This window comes from Oncorhynchus mykiss, chromosome 26 (genome assembly GCF_013265735.2).
Source record: "Oncorhynchus mykiss isolate Arlee chromosome 26, USDA_OmykA_1.1, whole genome shotgun sequence".
Classification (NCBI taxonomy): Eukaryota; Metazoa; Chordata; class Actinopteri; order Salmoniformes; family Salmonidae; genus Oncorhynchus; species Oncorhynchus mykiss.
In genome coordinates, this window is record NC_048590.1 from 1,460,686 (window position 1) to 1,482,970 (window position 22,285).

At 48.2% G+C, this 22,285-nt stretch overlaps 1 protein-coding gene across 1 annotated transcript in view; it reads right to left on the reverse strand.

The window, feature by feature from the left end:
• Positions 1 to 343: 343 nt before the first annotated feature.
• The window catches only part of LOC110513655 (pyruvate dehydrogenase phosphatase regulatory subunit, mitochondrial-like), a 38,357-nt gene continuing 16,415 nt past the window's right edge, over positions 344 to 22,285 (reverse strand). Inside the window, exons 10-19 of the mRNA XM_036964280.1 lie at positions 14,157 to 14,281; positions 13,262 to 13,417; positions 12,857 to 12,990; positions 9,416 to 9,564; positions 8,424 to 8,536; positions 8,231 to 8,325; positions 8,038 to 8,127; positions 3,005 to 3,187; positions 2,007 to 2,143; positions 344 to 679 (exon numbers count right to left, since the gene is read on the reverse strand). Coding sequence (XP_036820175.1) covers positions 412 to 679; positions 2,007 to 2,143; positions 3,005 to 3,187; positions 8,038 to 8,127; positions 8,231 to 8,325; positions 8,424 to 8,536; positions 9,416 to 9,564; positions 12,857 to 12,990; positions 13,262 to 13,417; positions 14,157 to 14,281 — 1,450 coding nt within the window. The 3' untranslated portion in view covers positions 344 to 411. The remainder of the gene's footprint in view (positions 680 to 2,006; positions 2,144 to 3,004; positions 3,188 to 8,037; positions 8,128 to 8,230; positions 8,326 to 8,423; positions 8,537 to 9,415; positions 9,565 to 12,856; positions 12,991 to 13,261; positions 13,418 to 14,156; positions 14,282 to 22,285) is intronic.

Consider the following 22,285-nt stretch of genomic DNA (forward strand, 5'->3'; position numbering starts at 1 on the left):
CACCAGAAGGGTGGAGCGAGAGGCCGAGAACAGATCGGCACCAGAAGGATGGAGCGAGAGGCAGAGAACAGATCGGCACCAGAAGGATGGAGGAGCGAGAGGCCGAGAACAGATCGGCACCAGAAGGGTGGAGCAAGAGGCCGAGAACAGATCGGCACCAGACGGGTAGAGCGAGAGGCAGAGAACAGATCGGCACCAGAAGGGTGGAGCGAGAGGCCGAGAACAGATCGGCACCAGAAGGATGGAGGAGCGAGAGGCCGAGAACAGATCGGCACCAGAAGGGTGGAGCGAGAGGCCGAGAACAGATCGGCACCAGAAGGGTGGAGCGAGAGAAAGGTTAAAGGGTCATCTCTGGAGAGTTCACCCTTCACTCAGACCCCTCTTCTTAGATCCTACATTCCTTCCTCTTCCTCATTTGCCCTGAAAGTTACTGAGCTCCATCTCATCTTTGCGTCGTCTCTGCTGGGCGAACAGAGAGCTGAAGGGGTACAGCTTCGCCTTGGCTGGGTATCTCTGTCCTGCTATATCCACCTCGTAATCTCCCCTGTTGATGAAGTCTGGGGTCACCGCGGCAGGGGAGCCGTCCAGGGAGGGCGGCGAGACAAAGCCCAGACACACGTGTCTCTCCAGGGTGTAGGAGTAGGCAGAGGAGGTGGTGGTACCACACAGCTCCCCATTCCTGAAGAGACAGAGAGAGAAAAAGACAGAGAGAGAAAGAGACAGAGAGAGAAAGAGACAGAGAGAGAAAGAGACAGAGAGAGACAGACAGAGACAGACAGAGAAAGAGAGAGCGAAAGAGAGAGAGAAAAAGACAGAAAGAGAGTGAGAGAAAAAGACAGAGAGAAAGAGAGAGAGCGACAGAGAAAGAGAGAGCGACAGAGAAAGAGAGAAAGAAACAGAGAAAGAGAGAGAGATAGATGAGATGACAGAGAGAGAGACGGAGAGAGAGCGACAGAGAGAGAGCGACAGAGAGAAAGAGACGAGACAGAGAGCATTAGATGGTGAAAATAAAACATTATTGATCCTGTAACCCTCTGATAGCCTCTTCATCCAGACTGTGTGTGTAAGGCAGTTCATAGGTTCAGAGGATAGGGCAGTTCAGAGTCTAGGGCAGTTTAGGGGTTCAGAGTCTAGGGCAGTTTAGGGGTTCAGAGTCTAGGGCAGTTTAGGGGTTCAGAGGCCAGGGCAGTTTAGGGGTTCAGAGGCTAGGGCAGTTTAGGGGTTTAGAGGCTAGGGCAGTTTAGGGGTTCAGAGGCTAGGGCAGTTTAGGGGTTCAGAGGCTAGGGCAGTTTAGGGGTTCAGAGTCTAGGGCAGTTTAGGGGTTCAGAGGCCAGGGCAGTTTAGGGGTTCAGAGGCTAGGGCAGTTTAGGGGTTTAGAGGCCAGGGCAGTTTAGGGGTTCAGAGGCCAGGGCAGTTTAGGGGTTTAGAGGCTAGGGCAGTTTAGGGGTTCAGAGGCCAGGGCAGTTTAGGGGTTCAGAGGCTAGGGCAGTTTAGGGGTTCAGAGTCCAGGGCAGTTTAGGGGTTCAGAGGCCAGGGCAGTTTAGGGGTTCAGAGGATAGGGCAGTTTAGGGGTTCAGAGGATAGGGCAGTTTAGGGGTTCAGAGGCCAGGGCAGTTTAGGGGTTCAGAGGCTAGGGCAGTTTAGGGGTTCAGAGGCTAGGGCAGTTCAGATGCTAGGGCAGTTTAGGGGTTCAGAGGCTAAGCAGTTTAGGGGTTCAGAGGATAGGGCAGTTCAGAGGCTAGGGCAGTTTAGGGGTTCAGAGGCTAGGGCAGTTTAGGGGTTCAGAGGCTAGGGCAGTTCAGAGGCTAGGGCAGTTTAGGGGTTCAGAGGCTAGGGCAGTTCAGATGCTAGGGCAGTTTAGGGGTTCAGAGGCTAAGCAGTTTAGGGGTTCAGAGGATAGGGCAGTTCAGAGGCAAGGGCAGTTTAGGGGTTCAGAGGCTAGGGCAGCGGACAGCTACTATTGTAGTGTCTGCCGAGCAGTTTAGGGGTTCAGAGGCTTGTCTAACCTGTAGATGGGTTCTCCCCACCAGGGCCACAGGTCCAGCTCTGTGTCATGATCCTCCAGGACCAACATGATGAAGCGACGGCTCACCCCCTCCTGACGCTGATGCAGCAGAGACGCTCGACCCAGGAAGTCTATGTCCTGGAGGAGGGGACAGAGAGGAGGAGGAGGAGGGGACAGAGAGAGGAGGAGGAGGGGACAGAGGGAGGAGGGGACAGAGGGAGGAGGGGACAGAGAGAGGAGGGGACAGAGAGAGGAGGAGACAGAGAGAGGAGGAGGAGGATGGGACAGAGAGAGGAGGAGGAGGAGGGGACAGAGAGAGGAGGAGGAGGAGGAGGGGACAGAGAGAGGAGGAGGGGACAGAGAGAGGAGGAGGGGACAGAGAGAGGAGGAGGGGACAGAGAGAGGAGGAGGAGGAGGGGACAGAGAGAGGAGGAGGAGGAGGGGACAGAGAGAGGAGGAGGGGACAGAGAGGAGGAGGAGGGGACAGAGAGAGGAGGGGGACAGAGAGAGGAGGGGGACAGAGAGAGGAGGGGGACAGAGAGAGGAGGGGGACAGAGGGAGGAGGAGGGGACAGAGAGAGGAAGAGGAGGGGACAGAGAGAGGAAGAGGAGGGGACAGAGAGAGGAAGAGGAGGGGACAGAGAGAGGAGGAGGGGGTACAGAGAGAGGAGGAGGGGGTACAGAGAGAGGAGGATGGGGTACAGAGAGAGGAGGATGGGGTACAGAGAGAGGAGGATGGGGTACAGAGAGAGGAGGATGGGGTACAGAGAGAGGAGGATGGGGTACAGAGAGAGGAGGATGGGGTACAGAGAGAGGAGGATGGGGTACAGAGAGGTGGAGGATGGGGTACAGAGAGGAGGAGGGGACAGAGAGATTAGGATGGGGGATAGAGAGAGGAGGAGGGGATAAGACCAAACATCAACCAGACCTCATCAGTAACACAGTACAGGACTAAGGACCTGTTCAGACCAAACTAAATATTGGGGTCCGTGGGTCGTACCGTGTCAAACTTGACCCTGAACTCCCGTCCACACTCCAGGGGAGTGGTGAAAGGATCCAGGTCCTGACCCCAGAAGGCAAAGAACTTCTCTATTCGGAGAGAACGCAGGGCGTAGTACCCAGCGTTACGGATCCCATACTTCTGGCCCACTGACATCACCTCGTTGTAGACATGGAGCGCATACTGGAGGAGACGAGGGGGAGAGAGGGAGAGAGAGGGGGAGAGAGAGAGAGAGGGGAGAGAGGGGAAAGAGAGGGGGAGAGAGAGAGAGAGGGAGAGAGAGAAGGGGAGAGGGAGAGAGAGAGAGAGAGAGAGAGAGAGAGAGAGAGAGAGAGAGAGAGAGAGAGAGAGAGAGAGAGAGAGAGAGAGAGAGAGAGAGAGAGAGAGAGGGGAGAGAGAGAGTGTTAAGGGAATTTTATCAATGATGACTAATTATGTATACATTTCAATCAGGACTGACTAATCAGAATACTATTATGTTACTGTATATGTACTAATCAGAATACTATTATGTTACTGTATCTGTACTAATCAGAATACTATTATGTTACTGTATCTGTACTAATCAGAATACTATTATGTTACTGTATATGTACTAATCAGAATACTATTATGTTACTGTATATGTACTAATCAGAATACTATTATGTTACTGTATCTGTACTAATCAGAATACTATTATGTTACTGTATATGTACTAATCAGAATACTATTATGTTACTGTATATGTACTAATCAGAATACTATTATGTTACTGTATATGTACTAATCAGAATACTATTATGTTACTGCATATGTATGAGTTTTCTTTCTAGTAGTATATAACCAGTAGTATATACCCAGTAGTGTATAACCAGTAGTATATAACCAGTAGTATATAACCAGTAGTATATAACCAGTAGTGTATAACCAGTAGTGTATAGTAGTCTAGTAGTATATAACCAGTAGTATATAACCAGTAGTGTATAACCAGTAGTGTATAGTAGTCTAGTAGTATATAACCAGTAGTATATAACCAGTAGTGTATAACCAGTAGTGTATAGTAGTCTAGTAGTATATAACCAGTAGTATATAACCAGTAGTATATAACCAGTAGTATATAACCAGTAGTATATAACCAGTAGTGTATAACCAGTAGTGTATAGTAGTCTAGTAGTATATAACCAGTAGTATATACCCAGTAGTATATAACCAGTAGTATATAACCAGTAGTATATAACCAGTAGTATATAACCAGTAGTATAACCAGTAGTATATAACCAGTAGTATATAACCAGTAGTGTATAACCAGTAGTGTATAGTAGACTAGTAGTATATAACCAGTAGTATATAACCAGTAGTATATAACCAGTAGTATATACCCAGTAGTGTATAGTAGTCTAGTAGTATATAACCAGTAGTATATAACCAGTAGTATATACCCAGTAGTATATAACCAGTAGTATATAACCAGTAGTGTATAACCAGTAGTGTATAGTAGACTAGTAGTATATAACCAGTAGTATATAACCAGTAGTATATAACCAGTAGTATATACCCAGTAGTGTATAGTAGTCTAGTAGTATATAACCAGTAGTATATAACCAGTAGTATATACCCAGTAGTATATAACCAGTAGTATATAACCAGTAGTATAACCAGTAGTATATAACCAGTAGTATATAACCAGTAGTATATAACCAGTAGTATATAACCAGTAGTATAGAACCAGTAGTATATACCCAGTAGTATAGAACCAGTAGTGTATAGTAGTCTAGTAGTATATAACCAGTAGTATATAGTATAGTGTGTATCTCACCTCTATAGGTATGTAAAGCATGAAGCCCGGCTCTCCTGTATGGTATATAACCAGTAGTATATAACCAGTAGTGTATAGTAGTCTAGTAGTATATAACCAGTAGTATATAACCAGTAGTGTATAGTAGTCTAGTAGTATATAACCAGTAGTATATAACCAGTAGTATATAACCAGTAGTATATACCCAGTAGTATAGAACCAGTAGTATAGAACCAGTAGTATATAACCAGTAGTGTATAGTAGTCTAGTAGTATATAACCAGTAGTATATAACCGGTAGTATATAACCAGTAGTATATAACCAGTAGTATATAACCAGTAGTATAGAACCAGTAGTATATACCCAGTAGTATAGAACCAGTAGTGTATAGTAGTCTAGTAGTATATAACCAGTAGTATATACCCAGTAGTATAGAACCAGTAGTATATAACCAGTAGTATATACCCAGTAGTATAGAACCAGTAGTATAGAACCAGTAGTATATAACCAGTAGTATATAACCAGTAGTATATAACCAGTAGTATATACCCAGTAGTATATAACCAGTAGTATATAACCAGTAGTGTAGAGTAGTCTAGTAGTATATAACCAGTAGTATATAACCAGTAGTATATAACCAGTAGTATAGAACCAGTAGTATATACCCAGTAGTATAGAACCAGTAGTGTATAGTAGTCTAGTAGTATATAACCAGTAGTATATACCCAGTAGTATAGAACCAGTAGTGTATAGTAGTCTAGTAGTATATAACCAGTAGTATATACCCAGTAGTATAGAACCAGTAGTATATAACCAGTAGTATATAACCAGTAGTATATACCCAGTAGTATAGAACCAGTAGTATATAACCAGTAGTATATACCCAGTAGTATATAACCAGTAGTATATAACCAGTAGTATATACCCAGTAGTATATAACCAGTAGTATATAACCAGTAGTGTATAGCCAGTAGTATATAACCAGTAGTGTATAGTAGACCAGTAGTATATAACTAGTAGTATATAACCAGTAGTATATAACCAGTAGTGTATAACCAGTAGTGTAGAGTAGTCTAGTAGTATATAACCAGTAGTATATAACCAGTAGTATATAACCAGTAGTATATACCCAGTAGTATATAACCAGTAGTATATAACCAGTAGTATGTAACCAGTAGTATAGAACCAGTAGTATATAACCAGTAGTATATAACCAGTAGTATATAACCAGTAGTATATAACCAGTAGTATATAACCAGTAGTATATAACCAGTAGTATAACCAGTAGTATATAACCAGTAGTATATAACCAGTAGTGTAGAGTAGACCAGTAGTATATAACCAGTAGTATATAACCAGTAGTATATAACCAGTAGTATATAACCAGTAGTATAGAACCAGTAGTATATACCCAGTAGTATAGAACCAGTAGTGTATAGTAGTCTAGTAGTATATAACCAGTAGTATATAGTATAGTGTGTATCTCACCTCTATAGGTATGTAAAGCATGAAGCCCGGCTCTCCTGTATAGTATATAACCAGTAGTATATAACCAGTAGTGTATAGTAGTCTAGTAGTATATAACCAGTAGTATATAACCAGTAGTGTATAGTAGTCTAGTAGTATATAACCAGTAGTATATAACCAGTAGTACACTGCTCAAAAAAATAAAGGGAACACTTAAACAACACAATGTAACTCCAAGTCAATCACACTTCTGTGAAATCAAACTGTCCACTTAGGAAGCAACACTGATTGACAATACATTCCACATGCTGTTGTGCAAATGGAATAGACAACAGGTGGAAATTATAGGCAATTAGCAAGACACCCGCAATAAAGGAGTGGTTCTGCACGTGGGGACCACAGACCACTTCTCAGTTCCTATGCTTCCTGGCTGATGTTTTGGTCACTTTTGAATGCTGGAGGTGCTTTCACTCTAGTGGTAGCATGAGACGGAGTCTACAACCCACACAAGTGGCTCAGGTAATGCAGCTCATCCAGGATGGCACATCAATGCGAGCGGTGGCAAGAAGGTTTGCTGTGTCTGTCAGCGTAGTGTCCAGAGCATGGAGGCGCTACCAGGAGACAGGCCAGTACATCAGGCGACGTGGAGGAGGCCGTAGGAGGGCAACAACCCAGCAGCAGGACCGCTACCTCCGCCTTTGTGCAAGGAGGAGCAGGAGGAGCACTGCCAGAGCCCTGCAAAATGACCTCCAGCAGGCCACACATGTGCATGTGTCTGCTCAAACGGTCAGAAACAGACTCCATGAGGGTGGTGTGAGGGCCCGACGTCCACAGGTGGGGGTTGTGCTTACAGCCCAACACCGTGCAGGACGTTTGGCATTTGCCAGAGAACACAAAGATTGGCAAATTCGCCACTGGCGCCCTGTGCTCTTCACAGATGAAAACAGGTTCACACTGAGCACGTGACAGACATGACAGAGTCTGGAGACGCCGTGGAGAACGTTCTGCTGCCTGCTACATCCTCCAGCATGACCGGTATGGCAGTGGGTCAGTCATGGTGTGGGGTGGCATTTCTTTGGGGAGCCGCACAGCCCTCCATGTGCTCGCCAGAGGTAGTCTGACTGCCATTAGGTACTGAGATGAGATCCTCAGACCCCTTGTGAGACCATATGCTGGTGCGGTTGGCCCTGGGTTCCTCCTAATACAAGACAATGCTAGACCTCATGTGGCTGGAGTGTGTCAGCAGTTCCTGCAAGAGGAAGGCATTGATGCTATGGACTGGCCCGCCCGTTCCCCAGACCTGAATCCAATTGAGCACATCTGGGACATCATGTCTCGCTCCATCCACCAACGCCATGTTGCACCACAGACTGTCCAGGAGTTGGCGGATGCTTTAGTCCAGGTCTGGTAGGAGATCCCTCAGGAGACCATCCGCCACCTCATCAGGAGCATGCCCAGGCGTTGTAGGGAGGTCATACAGGCACGTGGAGGCCACACACAGTACTGAGCCTCATTTTGATTTGTTTTAAGGACATTACATCAAAGTTGGATCAGCCTGTAGTGTGGTTTTCCACTTTCATTTTGAGTGTGACTCCAAATCCAGACCTCCATGGGTTGATAAATTTGATTTCCATTGATAATTTTTGTGTGATTTTGTTGTCAGCACATTCAACTATGTAAAGAAAAAAGTATTTAATACGAATATTTGATTAATTCAGATCTAGGATGTGTTATTTTAGTGTTCCCTTTATTTTTTGGGGCAGTGTATATAGTATAGTGTGTATCTCACCTCTATAGGTATGTAAAGCATGAAGCCCGGCTCTCCTGTATGGGTCATACTCATTACTCGGATCCCATTGGCGTAGCCCACACTCATTTCCTGTTGACACACACCAAAGGTCAGGACAACAACACACACAACCTTCGACCTTGTGATGAGCCACGATAAACATAACATGACCGGGCGAAAACAGGTTCCTCACCTTACAGAAGAGGGACGGGAAGTGTTCGGGAGTCATGGAGACATACGATAGTTCTCCTAGGACGTCCATCGCCCGCGGACCAATAAGATTCAGCGCTGTAGAAGGGAGGCCGGGGGTGGGGAAAGGGTTCAGAACAGAAATGCATTGTGGGGAACTGAGGGGAAGATCGAGGTTCTGCAGCGATAGTTCTCACCGGTGTACTTCCAGCTGACGTCCTCTAGGTGGAGCTGTGGGTCGTCGGGCATGTGCTTCTTCAACCACGACCAGCAGTGGACCTGCTGATCTGTAGGAGAGATGATGAAGAAGCTACAGAGACAGAGACAGAAAGAGAGATAAAGGGAGAGATGGAGAGAGAAAGGGAGAGATGGAGAGAGAGAGAGATGGAGAGAGAGAGAGAGATGGAGAGAGAGAGAGAGAAAGATGGAGAGAAAGCGAGAGATGGAAAGGGAGAGAGGAAAACATTTAGATGAGGAACTAACCCGTCGCTCCTATGTGACCCTCGTCCCTCAACAGACAGTGGAGACGAATGTGGAGCTGTCTGACATAAGACAAGGTGGTTCAGTCTATCCTGTTCATTTAGAGGACATTCACACGAGTTAGCCCCCAGGTGGAGTTAGCCCCCAGGTGGAGTTAGCCCCCAGGTGGAGTTAGCCCCCAGGTGGAGTTAGCCCCCAGGTGGAGTTATGAACAGCTGGCTAAACTCTCACCTGTTCTTCTTAATGGCTAAACTCTCACCTGTTCTTCTTAATGGCTAAACTCTCACCTGTTCTTCTTAATGGCTAAACTCTCACCTGTTCTTCTTAATGGCTAAACTCTCACCTGTTCTTCTTAATGGCTAAACTCTCACCTGTTCTTCTTAAATGGCTAAACTCTCACCTGTTCTTCTTAATGGCTAAACTCTCACCTGTTCTTCTTAATGGCTAAACTCTCACCTGTTCTTCTTAATGGCTAAACTCTCACCTGTTCTTCTTAATGGCTAAACTCTCACCTGTTCTTCTTAATGGCTAAACTCTCACCTGTTCTTCTTAATGGCTAAACTCTCACCTGTTCTTCTTAATGGCTAAACCCTCACCTGTTCTTCTTAATGGCTAAACTCTCACCTGTTCTTCTTAAATGGCTAAACTCTCACCTGTTCTTCTTAATGGCTAAACTCTCACCTGTTCTTCTTAATGGCTAAACTCTCACCTGTTCTTCTTGACTCTGACCACGCTGCAGTCGTTCTCATATCCGCCCCTCTCGTTCAGCATGCCCGTATGAACGATGTGACCCACTGGCACATCGAGGTCATTGGCACACAGGTGCTGCAGCAATGCCAACGCCTGGTCATCTGTAGACTGGCACAGAAAGAAAAGTAGTGACCGAGGGTGGTCTAACTATGGAGATAATGTCATTCACATTATATCTGTGACCGAGGGTGGTCTAACTATGGAGATAATGTCATTCACATTATAGCTGTGACCGAGGGTGGTCTAACCATGGAGATAATGTCATTCACATTATAGCTGTGACCTAGGGTGGTCTAACTATGGAGATAATGTCATTCACATTATAGCTGTGACCGAGGGTGGTCTAACCATGGAGATAATGTCATTCACATTATAGCTGTGACCTAGGGTGGTCTAACCATGGAGATAATGTCATTCACATTATAGCTGTGACCGAGGGTGGTCTAACCATGGAGATAATGTCATTCACATTATAGCTGTGACCTAGGGTGGTCTAACCATGGATATAATGTCATTCACATTATAGCTGTGACCTAGGGTGGTCTGGCCATAGAGATAATGTCATTCACATTATAGCTGTGACCTAGGGTGGTCTAACCATGGAGATAATGTCATTCACATTATAGCTGTGACCTAGGGTGGTCTAACCATAGAGATAATGTAATTCACATTATAGCTGTGACCTAGGGTGGTCTAACCATGGAGATAATGTCATTCACATTATAGCTGTGACCTAGGGTGGTCTAACCATGGAGATGTCATTCACATTATAGCTGTGACCTAGGGTGGTCTAACCATGGAGATAATGTCATTCACATTATAGCTGTGACCTAGGGTGGTCTAACCATGGAGATAATGTCATTCACATTATAGCTGTGACCTAGGGTGGTCTAGTCAGAGATAATGTCATTCACATTATAGCTGTGACCTAGGGTGGTCTAGTCAGAGATAATGTCATTCACATTATAGCTGTGACCTAGGGTGGTCTAACCATGGAGATAATGTCATTCACATTATAGCTGTGACCTAGGGTGGTCTAACCATGGAGATAATGTCATTCACATTATAGCTGTGACCTATGGTGGTCTAACCATGGAGATAATGTCATTCACATTATAGCTGTGACCTAGGGTGGTCTAGTCAGAGATAATGTCATTCACATTATAGCTGTGACCTAGGGTGGTCTAGTCAGAGATAATGTCATTCACATTATAGCTGTGACCTAGGGTGGTCCAGCCATAGAGATAATGTTATTCACATTATAGCTGTGACCTAGGGTGGTCTAGTCAAAGATAATGCAATTCACATTATAGCTGTGACCTAGGGTGGTCCAGCCATAGAGATAATGTAATTCACATTATAGCTGTGACCTAGGGTGGTCTAACCATAGAGATAATGTAATTCACATTATAGCTGTGACCTAGGGTGGTCCAGCCATAGAGATAATGTCATTCACATTATAGCTGTGACCGAGGGTGGTCCAGCCATCGAGATAATGTCATTCACATTATAGCTGTGACCGAGGGTGATCCAGCCATAGAGATAATGTCATTCACATTATAGCTGTGACCGAGGGTGGTCCAGCCATAGAGATAATGTAATTCACATTATAGCTGAGACCGAGGGTGGTCCAGCCATAGAGATCATGTAATTCACATTATAGCTGTGACCGAGGGTGGTCCAGCCATAGAGATCATGTAATTCACATTATAGCTGTGACCGAGGGTGGTCCAGCCATAGAGATAATGTAATTCACATTATAGCTGTGACCGAGGGTGGTCCAGCCATAGAGATAATGTAATTCACATTATAGCTGTGACCGAGGGTGGTCCAGCCATAGAGATAATGTAATTCACATTATAGCTGTGACCGAGGGTGGTCCAGCCATAGAGATAATGTAATTCACATTATAGCTGTGACCGAGGGTGGTCCAGCCATAGAGATAACATTCCTTTTTCTATTTCATTCTGTGGGTCCAGGGGTCAGATGATACCTCACTTCCCCTCCTCTCCCTCTCCTTTCCAGGGGTCAGATGATACCCCACTTCCCCTCCTCTCCCTCTCCTTTCCAGGGGTCAGATGATACCCCACTTCCCCTCCTCTCCCTCTCCTTTTCAGGGGTCAACTACCTACAGCTTCCATCATAGGAGGAAGTTGATACCTCACTTCCCCTCCTCTCCCTCTCCTTTTCAGGGGTCAGCCACCTACAGCTTCCATCATAGGAGGAAGTTGATACCTCACTTCCCCTCCTCTCCCTCTCCTTTTCAGGGGTCAGCCACCTAGAGCTTCCATCATAGGAGGAAGTTGATACCTCACTTCCCCTCCTCTCCCTCTCCTTTTCAGGGGTCAGCCACCTACAGCTTCCATCATAGGAGGAAGTTGATACCTCACTTCCCCTCCTCTCCCTCTCCTTTTCAGGGGTCAGCCACCTAGAGCTTCCATCATAGGAGGAAGTTGATACCTCACTTCCCCTCCTCTCCCTCTCCTTTCCAGGGGTCAGATGATACCCCACTTCCCCTCCTCTCCCTCTCCTTTTCAGGGGTCAGCCACTTACAGCTTCCATCATAGGAGGAAGTTGATACTTCACTTCCCCTCCTCTCCCTCTCCTTTTCAGGGGTCAGCCACCTAGAGCTTCCATCATAGGAGGAAGTTGATACCTCACTTCCCCTCCTCTCCCTCTCCTTTTCAGGGGTCAGATGATACCTCACTTCCCCTCCTCTCCCTCTCCTTTCCAGGGGTCAGATGATACCTCACTTCCCCTCCTCTCCCTCTCCTTTTCAGGGGTCAGCCACCTACAGCTTCCATCATAGGAGGAAGTTGATACCTCACTTCCCCTCCTCTCCCTCTCCTTTTCAGGGGTCAGCCACCTACAGCTTCCATCATAGGAGGAAGTTGATACCTCACTTCCCCTCCTCTCCCTCTCCTTTTCAGGGGTCAGCCACTTACAGCTTCCATCATAGGAGGAAATTGATACCTCACTTCCCCTCCTCTCCCTCTCCTTTTCAGGGGTCAGTCACCTACAGCTTCCATCATAGGAGGAAGTTGATACCTCACTTCCCCTCCTCTCCCTTCCCTCTCCTTTCCAGGGGTCAGCCACCTACAGCTTCCATCATAGGAGGAAGTTGATACCTCACTTCCCCTCCTCTCCCTCTCCTTTCCAGGGGTCAGCCACCTACAGCTTCCATCATGGGAGGAAGTTGATACCTCACTTCCCCTCCTCTCCCTTCCCTCTCCTTTCCAGGGGTCAGCCACCTACAGCTTCCATCATAGGAGGAAGTTGATACCTCACTTCCCCTCCTCTCCTTTTCAGGGGTCAGCCACCTACAGCTTCCATCATAGGAGGAAGTTGATACCTCACTTCCCCTCCTCTCCCTTCCCTCTCCTTTCCAGGGGTCACTCACAGTGAGCTCAAACTTGGTGAAGGAGGACATGTCGATGACACAGACGGCCTCCTTGCAGCATTTCACCTCCGCCCCCACGATGTCAAACCAGTCAGGCTTATAGAACGTCTTACTGGCATCCAGGGACAGCAGGTCTGAGAACAGATGATAGAATTGTTTAACTAACAGACAGACACAGGTCTGAGAACAGATGATAGAACTGTTTAACTAAACAGACAGACACAGGTCTGAGAACAGATGATAGAACTGTTTAACTAAACAGACAGACACAGAGCTAAAATACAGCAGGTCTGAGAACAGAGGAACATGGTTTAGCTCTGATTGACAGAAGCATTGGGAAATTGTGGTGTGTGGGGTGAGGTGGGGTGTGTGTGTGTGGGGTGGGGTGTGTGTGGTCTGCCTCACCCTTCCCTGCAGGGATGAAGTACTTGGCCCTCTCAAAGCCGTGTTTCTCCATCCATCTGGCTCCCTGTGTGTCCAGACGGTCGTACAGGGGAGAAGTCCTCAGCTGCCGGCCCGTCTGGAAGTCCCAACGAGGAACCTTTAGGTTATACAGCAGGGCTGGTGAGAGACAGACAGTCAGAAACCAAGAGAGAGAGAGACAGAAAGACAGAAACCGAGAGAGAAGAAAGAAAGAAAAAAAGAGAGAGAGAGAGAGCAGAACAGTCAGTCAGACACAGAGAAAGAGAGCAGGACAGACAGTCAGACACAGAGAGAGAGGGACAGTCAGTCAGACACAGAGAGAGAGGGCAGAACAGACAGGCAGACACAGAGAGAGCAGGACAGACACAGAGAAAGCAGGACAGACACAGAGAGAGAGGGACAGTCAGGCAGACACAGAGAGAGAGGGACAGTCAGGCAGACACAGAGAGAGAGGGACAGTCAGGCAGACACAGAGAGAGAGGGACAGTCAGGCAGACACAGAGAGAGGGACAGTCAGTCAGACACAGAGAGAGAGGGACAGTCAGGCAGAGAGAGGGACAGTCAGGCAGAGAGAGGGACAGTCAGGCAGAGACAGGGACAGTCAGGCAGAGACAGGGACAGTCAGGCAGAGACAGGGACAGTCAGGCAGAGACAGGGACAGTCAGGCAGAGACAGGGACAGTCAGGCAGAGACAGGGACAGTCAGGCAGAGAGAGGGACAGTCAGGCAGAGAGAGGGACAGTCAGGCAGAGAGAGGGACAGTCAGGCAGAGAGAGGGACAGTCAGGCAGAGAGAGGGACAGTCAGGCAGAGAGAGGGACAGTCAGGCAGACATTACTAACAGGGAGTGTGATTGTGTTTGCTCTGGTCAGGACTCACGCATGACCTCCATGACCCTGTGTCGGAGGAAGGTTCGGCTGCTCTGAAGGTTGCCGAAGCGTTTGATGTCCAGCGGCCAGACGTTAGCCGTGGGGTAACCATACGTCATCCACTCTGCCAGGTACCTGACGACAGAACACACTGCTTTGATCCAGTTCATTTAGCCCACCACTATACACTAACCCTGCACTGTAACCTCTAACTTCTAACCCTGACAGACAGGACAGACGTTAGCCGTGGGGTAACCATACGTCATCCACTCTGCCAGGTACCTGACGACAGAACACACTGCTTTGATCCAGTTCATTTAGCCCACCACTATACACTAACCCTGCACTGTAACCTCTAACCTCTAACCCTGACAGACAGGACAGACGTTAGCCGTGGGGTAACCATACGTCATCCACTCTGCCAGGTACCTGACGACAGAACACACTGCTTTGATCCAGTTCATTTAGCCCACCACTATACACTAACCCTGCACTGTAACCTCTAACCTCTAACCCTGACAGACAGGACAGACGTTAGCCGTGGGGTAACCATACGTCATCCACTCTGCCAGGTACCTGACGACAGAACACACTGCTTTGATCCAGTTCATTTAGCCCACCACTATACACTAACCCTGCACTGTAACCTCTAACCTCTAACCCTGACAGACAGGACAGACGTTAGCCGTGGGGTAACCATACGTCATCCACTCTGCCAGGTACCTGACGACAGAACACACTGCTTTGATCCAGTTCATTTAGCCCACCACTATACACTAACCCTGCACTGTAACCTCTAACCACAGACAGGACAGTCGTAACCTCTAACCCTGACAGACAGGACAGACGTTAGTCATGGGGTAACCATACGTCATCCACTCTGCCAGGTACCTGACGACAGAACACACTGCTTTGATCCAGTTCATTTAGCCCACCACTATACACTAACCCTGCACTGTAACCTCTAACCACAGACAGGACAGTCGTAACCTCTAACCCTGACAGACAGGACAGACGTTAGCCATGGGGTAACCATACGTCATCCACTCTGCCAGGTACCTGACGACAGAACACACTGCTTTGATCCAGTTCATTTAGCCCACCACTATACACTAACCCTGCACTGTAACCTCTAACCTCTAACCCTGACAGACAGGACAGACGTTAGCCGTGGGGTAACCATACGTCATCCACTCTGCCAGGTACCTGACGACAGAACACACTGCTTTGATCAAGTTCATTTAGCCCACCACTATACACTAACCCTGCACTGTAACCTCTAACCTCTAACCCTGACAGACAGGACAGACGTTAGTCATGGGGTAACCATACGTCATCCACTCTGCCAGGTACCTGACGACAGAACACACTGCTTTGATCCAGTTCATTTAGCCCACCACTATACACTAACCCTGCACTGTAACCTCTAACCACAGACAGGACAGTCGTAACCTCTAACCCTGACAGACAGGACAGACGTTAGTCATGGGGTAACCATACGTCATCCACTCTGCCAGGTACCTGACGACAGAACACACTGCTTTGATCCAGTTCATTTAGCCCACCACTATACACTAACCCTGCACTGTAACCTCTAACCACAGACAGGACAGTCGTAACCTCTAACCCTGACAGACAGGACAGACGTTAGTCATGGGGTAACCATACGTCATCCACTCTGCCAGGTACCTGACGACAGAACACACTGCTTTGATCCAGTTCATTTAGCCCACCACTATACACTAACCCTGCACTGTAACCTCTAACCACAGACAGGACAGTCGTAACCTCTAACCCTGACAGACAGGACAGACGTTAGTCATGGGGTAACCATACGTCATCCACTCTGCCAGGTACCTGACGACAGAACACACCGCTTTGATCCAGTTCATTTAGCCCACCACTATACACTAACCCTGCACTGTAACCTCAAACCTCTAACCCTGACAGACAGGACAGACGTTAGTCATGGGGTAACCATACGTCATCCACTCTGCCAGGTACCTGACGACAGAACACACTGCTTTGATCCAGTTCATTTAGCCCACCACTATACACTAACCCTGCACTGTAACCTCTAACCACAGACAGGACAGTCGTAACCTCTAACCCTGACAGACAGGACAGACGTTAGCCATGGGGTAACCATACGTCATCCACTCTGCCAGGTACCTGACGACAGAACACACTGCTTTGATCCAGTTCATTTAGCCCACCACTATACACTAACCCTGCACTGTAACCTCTAACCTCTAACCCTGACAGACAGGACAGACGTTAGCCGTGGGGTAACCATACGTCATCCACTCTGCCAGGTACCTGACGACAGAACACACTGCTTTGATCAAGTTCATTTAGCCCACCACTATACACTAACCCTGCACTGTAACCTCTAACCTCTAACCCTGACAGACAGGACAGACGTTAGTCATGGGGTAACCATACGTCATCCACTCTGCCAGGTACCTGACGACAGAACACACTGCTTTGATCCAGTTCATTTAGCCCACCACTATACACTAACCCTGCACTGTAACCTCTAACCACAGACAGGACAGTCGTAACCTCTAACCCTGACAGACAGGACAGACGTTAGTCATGGGGTAACCATACGTCATCCACTCTGCCAGGTACCTGACGACAGAACACACTGCTTTGATCCAGTTCATTTAGCCCACCACTATACACTAACCCTGCACTGTAACCTCTAACCACAGACAGGACAGTCGTAACCTCTAACCCTGACAGACAGGACAGACGTTAGTCATGGGGTAACCATACGTCATCCACTCTGCCAGGTACCTGACGACAGAACACACTGCTTTGATCCAGTTCATTTAGCCCACCACTATACACTAACCCTGCACTGTAACCTCTAACCACAGACAGGACAGTCGTAACCTCTAACCCTGACAGACAGGACAGACGTTAGTCATGGGGTAACCATACGTCATCCACTCTGCCAGGTACCTGACGACAGAACACACTGCTTTGATCCAGTTCATTTAGCCCACCACTATACACTAACCCTGCACTGTAACCTCTAACCACAGACAGGACAGTCGTAACCTCTAACCCTGACAGACAGGACAGACGTTAGTCATGGGGTAACCATACGTCATCCACTCTGCCAGGTACCTGACGACAGAACACACTGCTTTGATCCAGTTCATTTAGCCCACCACTATACACTAACCCTGCACTGTAACCTCTAACCACAGACAGGACAGTCGTAACCTCTAACCCTGACAGACAGGACAGACGTTAGTCATGGGGTAACCATACGTCATCCACTCTGCCAGGTACCTGACGACAGAACACACTGCTTTGATCCAGTTCATTTAGCCCACCACTATACACTAACCCTGCACTGTAACCTCTAACCACAGACAGGACAGTCGTAACCTCTAACCCTGACAGACAGGACAGACGTTAGTCATGGGGTAACCATACGTCATCCACTCTGCCAGGTACCTGACGACAGAACACACTGCTTTGATCCAGTTCATTTAGCCCACCACTATACACTAACCCTGCACTGTAACCTCTAACCACAGACAGGACAGTCGTAACCTCTAACCCTGACAGACAGGACAGACGTTAGTCATGGGGTAACCATACGTCATCCACTCTGCCAGGTACCTGACGACAGAACACACTGCTTTGATCCAGTTCATTTAGCCCACCACTATACACTAACCCTGCACTGTAACCTCTAACCTCTAACCCTGACAGACAGGACAGACGTTAGCCGTGGGGTAACCATACGTCATCCACTCTGCCAGGTACCTGACGACAGAACACACTGCTTTGATCCAGTTCATTTAGCCCACCACTATACACTAACCCTGCACTGTAACCTCTAACCTCTAACCCTGACAGACAGGACAGACGTTAGTCATGGGGTAACCATACGTCATCCACTCTGCCAGGTACCTGACGACAGAACACACTGCTTTGATCCAGTTCATTTAGCCCACCACTATACACTAACCCTGCACTGTAACCTCTAACCACAGACAGGACAGTCGTAACCTCTAACCCTGACAGACAGGACAGACGTTAGTCATGGGGTAACCATACGTCATCCACTCTGCCAGGTACCTGACGACAGAACACACTGCTTTGATCCAGTTCATTTAGCCCACCACTATACACTAACCCTGCACTGTAACCTCTAACCACAGACAGGACAGTCGTAACCTCTAACCCTGACAGACAGGACAGACGTTAGTCATGGGGTAACCATACGTCATCCACTCTGCCAGGTACCTGACGACAGAACACACTGCTTTGATCCAGTTCATTTAGCCCACCACTATACACTAACCCTGCACTGTAACCTCTAACCACAGACAGGACAGTCGTAACCTCTAACCCTGACAGACAGGACAGACGTTAGTCATGGGGTAACCATACGTCATCCACTCTGCCAGGTACCTGACGACAGAACACACTGCTTTGATCCAGTTCATTTAGCCCACCACTATACACTAACCCTGCACTGTAACCTCTAACCACAGACAGGACAGTCGTAACCTCTAACCCTGACAGACAGGACAATCGTAACCTCTAACCCTGACAGACAGGACAGTCGTAAACTCTAACCCTGACAGACAGGACAGTCGTAACCTCTAACCCTGACAGACAGGACAGCCGTAACCTCTAACCCTGACAGACAGGACAGCCGTAACCTCTAACCCTGACAGACAGGACAGCCGTAACCTCTAACCCTGACAGACAGGACAGCCGTAACCTCTAACCCTGACAGACAGGACAGCCGTAACCTCTAACCCTGACAGACAGGACAGCCGTAACCTCTAACCCTGACAGACAGGACAGCCGTAACCTCTAACCCTGACAGACAGGACAGCTGTAACCTCTAACCCTGACAGACAGGACAGCCGTAACCTCTAACCCTGACAGACAGGACAGTCGTAACCTCTAACCCTGACAGACAGGACAGCTGTAACCTCTAACCCTGACAGACAGGACAGCTGTAACCTCTAACCCTGACAGACAGGACAGTCGTAACCTCTAATCCTGACAGACAGGACAGTGGAGTGATAAGTATGTAAGTCAATCATCAAACATTACTCCACTCCTACATGAACCAGATTAGGGTGGTCACGATACTACATGAACCAGATTAGGGTTGTCACGATACGACGTGATCCAGATTAGGGTGGTCGCGATACGACGTGACCCAGATTAGGGTGGTCGCGATACGACGTGACCCAGATTGGTGTTGTTACGATACTACATGAACCAGATTAGTGTGGTCACGATACTACATGAACCAGATTAGGGTTGTCACGATACGACGTGACCCAGATTAGGGTGGTCGCGATACGACGTGACCCAGATTAGGGTGGTCGCGATACGACGTGACCCAGATTAGGGTGGTCGCGATACGACGTGACCCAGATTAGGGTGGTCGCGATACGACGTGACCCAGATTAGGGTGGTCGCGATACGACGTGACCCAGATTAGGGTGGTCGCGATACTACGTGACCCAGATTAGAGTTGTTACGATACGACGTGAGCCAGATTAGTGTTGTCACGATACGACGTGAGCCAGATTAGTGTTGTCACGATACGACGTGAGCCAGATTAGGGTGGTCGCGATACGACGTGACCCAGATTAGGGTGGTCGCGATACGACGTGACACAGATTAGGGTGGTCGTGATACGACGTGACCCAGATTAGGGTGGTCGCGATACTACGTGAACCAGAGGTGTTCCCTCTTCCCTGGTGGCTGAACCTCAATCATAGGTTGATTTTCTGTGTTTTCTGGTGTTGTTACGATACTACGTGAACCAGAGGTGTTCCCTCTTCCCTGGTGGTTGAACCTCAATCACAGGTTGGTTTTCTGTGTTTTCTGGTGTTGTTACGATACTACGTGAACCAGAGGTGTTCCCTCTTCCCTGGTGGTTGAACCTCAATCGAAGGTTGGTTTTCTGTCTTGTGAACAAAACAATGTAAATAGCCAAGAAACACAAGGACAGATTCCCCCTTTACTAAACTTGGTTTCAGGTAAATTAGACCAATTTTTATGCCTGTGCACAGCGCTTCTAAAACAATCTTTCACACAGCCCAGTGTCGCAGCAGGAAGTAGAATAGGCTACATAGGATTCAAACATAATGAGGTTCATCCACCAACTACTAAACAAAACGTCAGATACTTTGAAAACTGACCAGACCAGACCTGAGCACCCGCCAGCTCACACTGTGGAGACCTGAGCACCCGCCAGCTCACACTGTGGAGACCTGAGCACCCGACACTGTGGAGACCTGAGCACCCGCCAGCTCACACTGTGGAGACCTGAGCACCCGCCAGCTCACACTGTGGAGACCTGAGCACCCGACACTGTGGAGACCTGAGCACCCGACACTGTGGAGACCTGAGCACCCGCCAGCTCACGCTGTGGAGACCTGAGCCCCCGCCAGCTCACACTGTGGAGACCTGAGCACCCGCAAGCTCACGCTGTGGAGACCTGACCACCCGCCAGCTCACGCTGTGGAGACCTGACCATCCGACACTGTGGAGACCTGACCACCCGACACAGTGGAGACCTGACCACCAGACACCGTGGAGACCTGACCACCCGACACCGTGGAGACCTGACCACCCGACACCGTGGAGACCTGACCACCCGACACCGTGGAGACCTGACCACCCGACACCGTGGAGACCTGACCACCCGACACCGTGGAGACCCGACCAACCGACAACGTGGAGACCTGACCACCCGACACCGTGGAGACCTGACCACCCGACACCGTGGAGACCTGACTACCCGACACCGTGGAGACCTGACACCGGCCAGCTCGCACCGTGGAGACCTGACCACCCGACACTGTGGAGACCTGACCACCCGACACGAATTATGTTCTCAAGGTTCATAACCCAATTAAATTATACTACTCAGTCTGCAACCCCGAATTTGTAAGATACGGGTTGAAATGAAATTAAAATAGTCAAAAAGGTTTCTTCACGAGGGCGCTGGTCTGTTGTTCAAAACCATTCATTTAATACTGGCTCCTTAAGCACATACTTTCACACAAACATTAGGTATCCTACACACACACTGTCCTGCTACCCAGCCCACAAACATTAGGTATCCTACACACACACTGTCCTGCTACCCAGCCCACAAACATTAGGTATCCTACACACACACTGTCCTGCTACCCAGCCCACAAACATTAGGTATCCTACACACACACTGTCCTGCTACCCAGCCCACAAACATTAGGTATCCTACACACACACTGTCCTGCTACCCAGCCCACAAACATTAGGTATCCTACAAACACACACACACACTGTCCTGCTACCCAGCCCACAAACATTAGGTATACTACACACACACTGTCCTGCTACCCAGCCCACAAACATTAGGTATCCTACACACACACTGTCCTGCTACCCAGCCCACAAACATTAGGTATCCTACACACACACTGTCCTGCTACCCAGCCCACAAACATTAGGTATCCTACACACACACTGTCCTGCTACCCAGCCCACAAACATTAGGTATCCTACACACACACTGTCCTGCTACCCAGCCCACAAACATTAGGTATCCTACACACACACTGTCCTGCTACCCAGCCCACAAACATTAGGTATCCTACACACACACTGTCCTGCTACCCAGCCCACAAACATTAGGTATCCTACACACACACTGTCCTGCTACCCAGCCCACAAACATTAGGTATCCTACACACACACTGTCCTGCTACCCAGCCCACAAACATTAGGTATCCTACACACACACTGTCCTGCTACCCAGCCCACAAACATTAGGTATCCTACACACACACTGTCCTGCTACCCAGCCCACAAACATTAGGTATCCTACACACACACTGTCCTGCTACCCAGCCGACAAAGATTAGGTATCCTACACACACACACTGTCCTGCTACCCAGCCCACAAACATGAGGTATCCTACACACACACTGTCCTGCTACCCAGCCCACAAACATTAGGTATCCTACACACAAACACTGTCCAGCTACCCAGCCGACAACCATTAGGTATCCTACACACACACTGTCCTGCTACCCAGCCCACAAACATTAGGTATCCTACACACACACTGTCCTGCTACCCAGCCCACA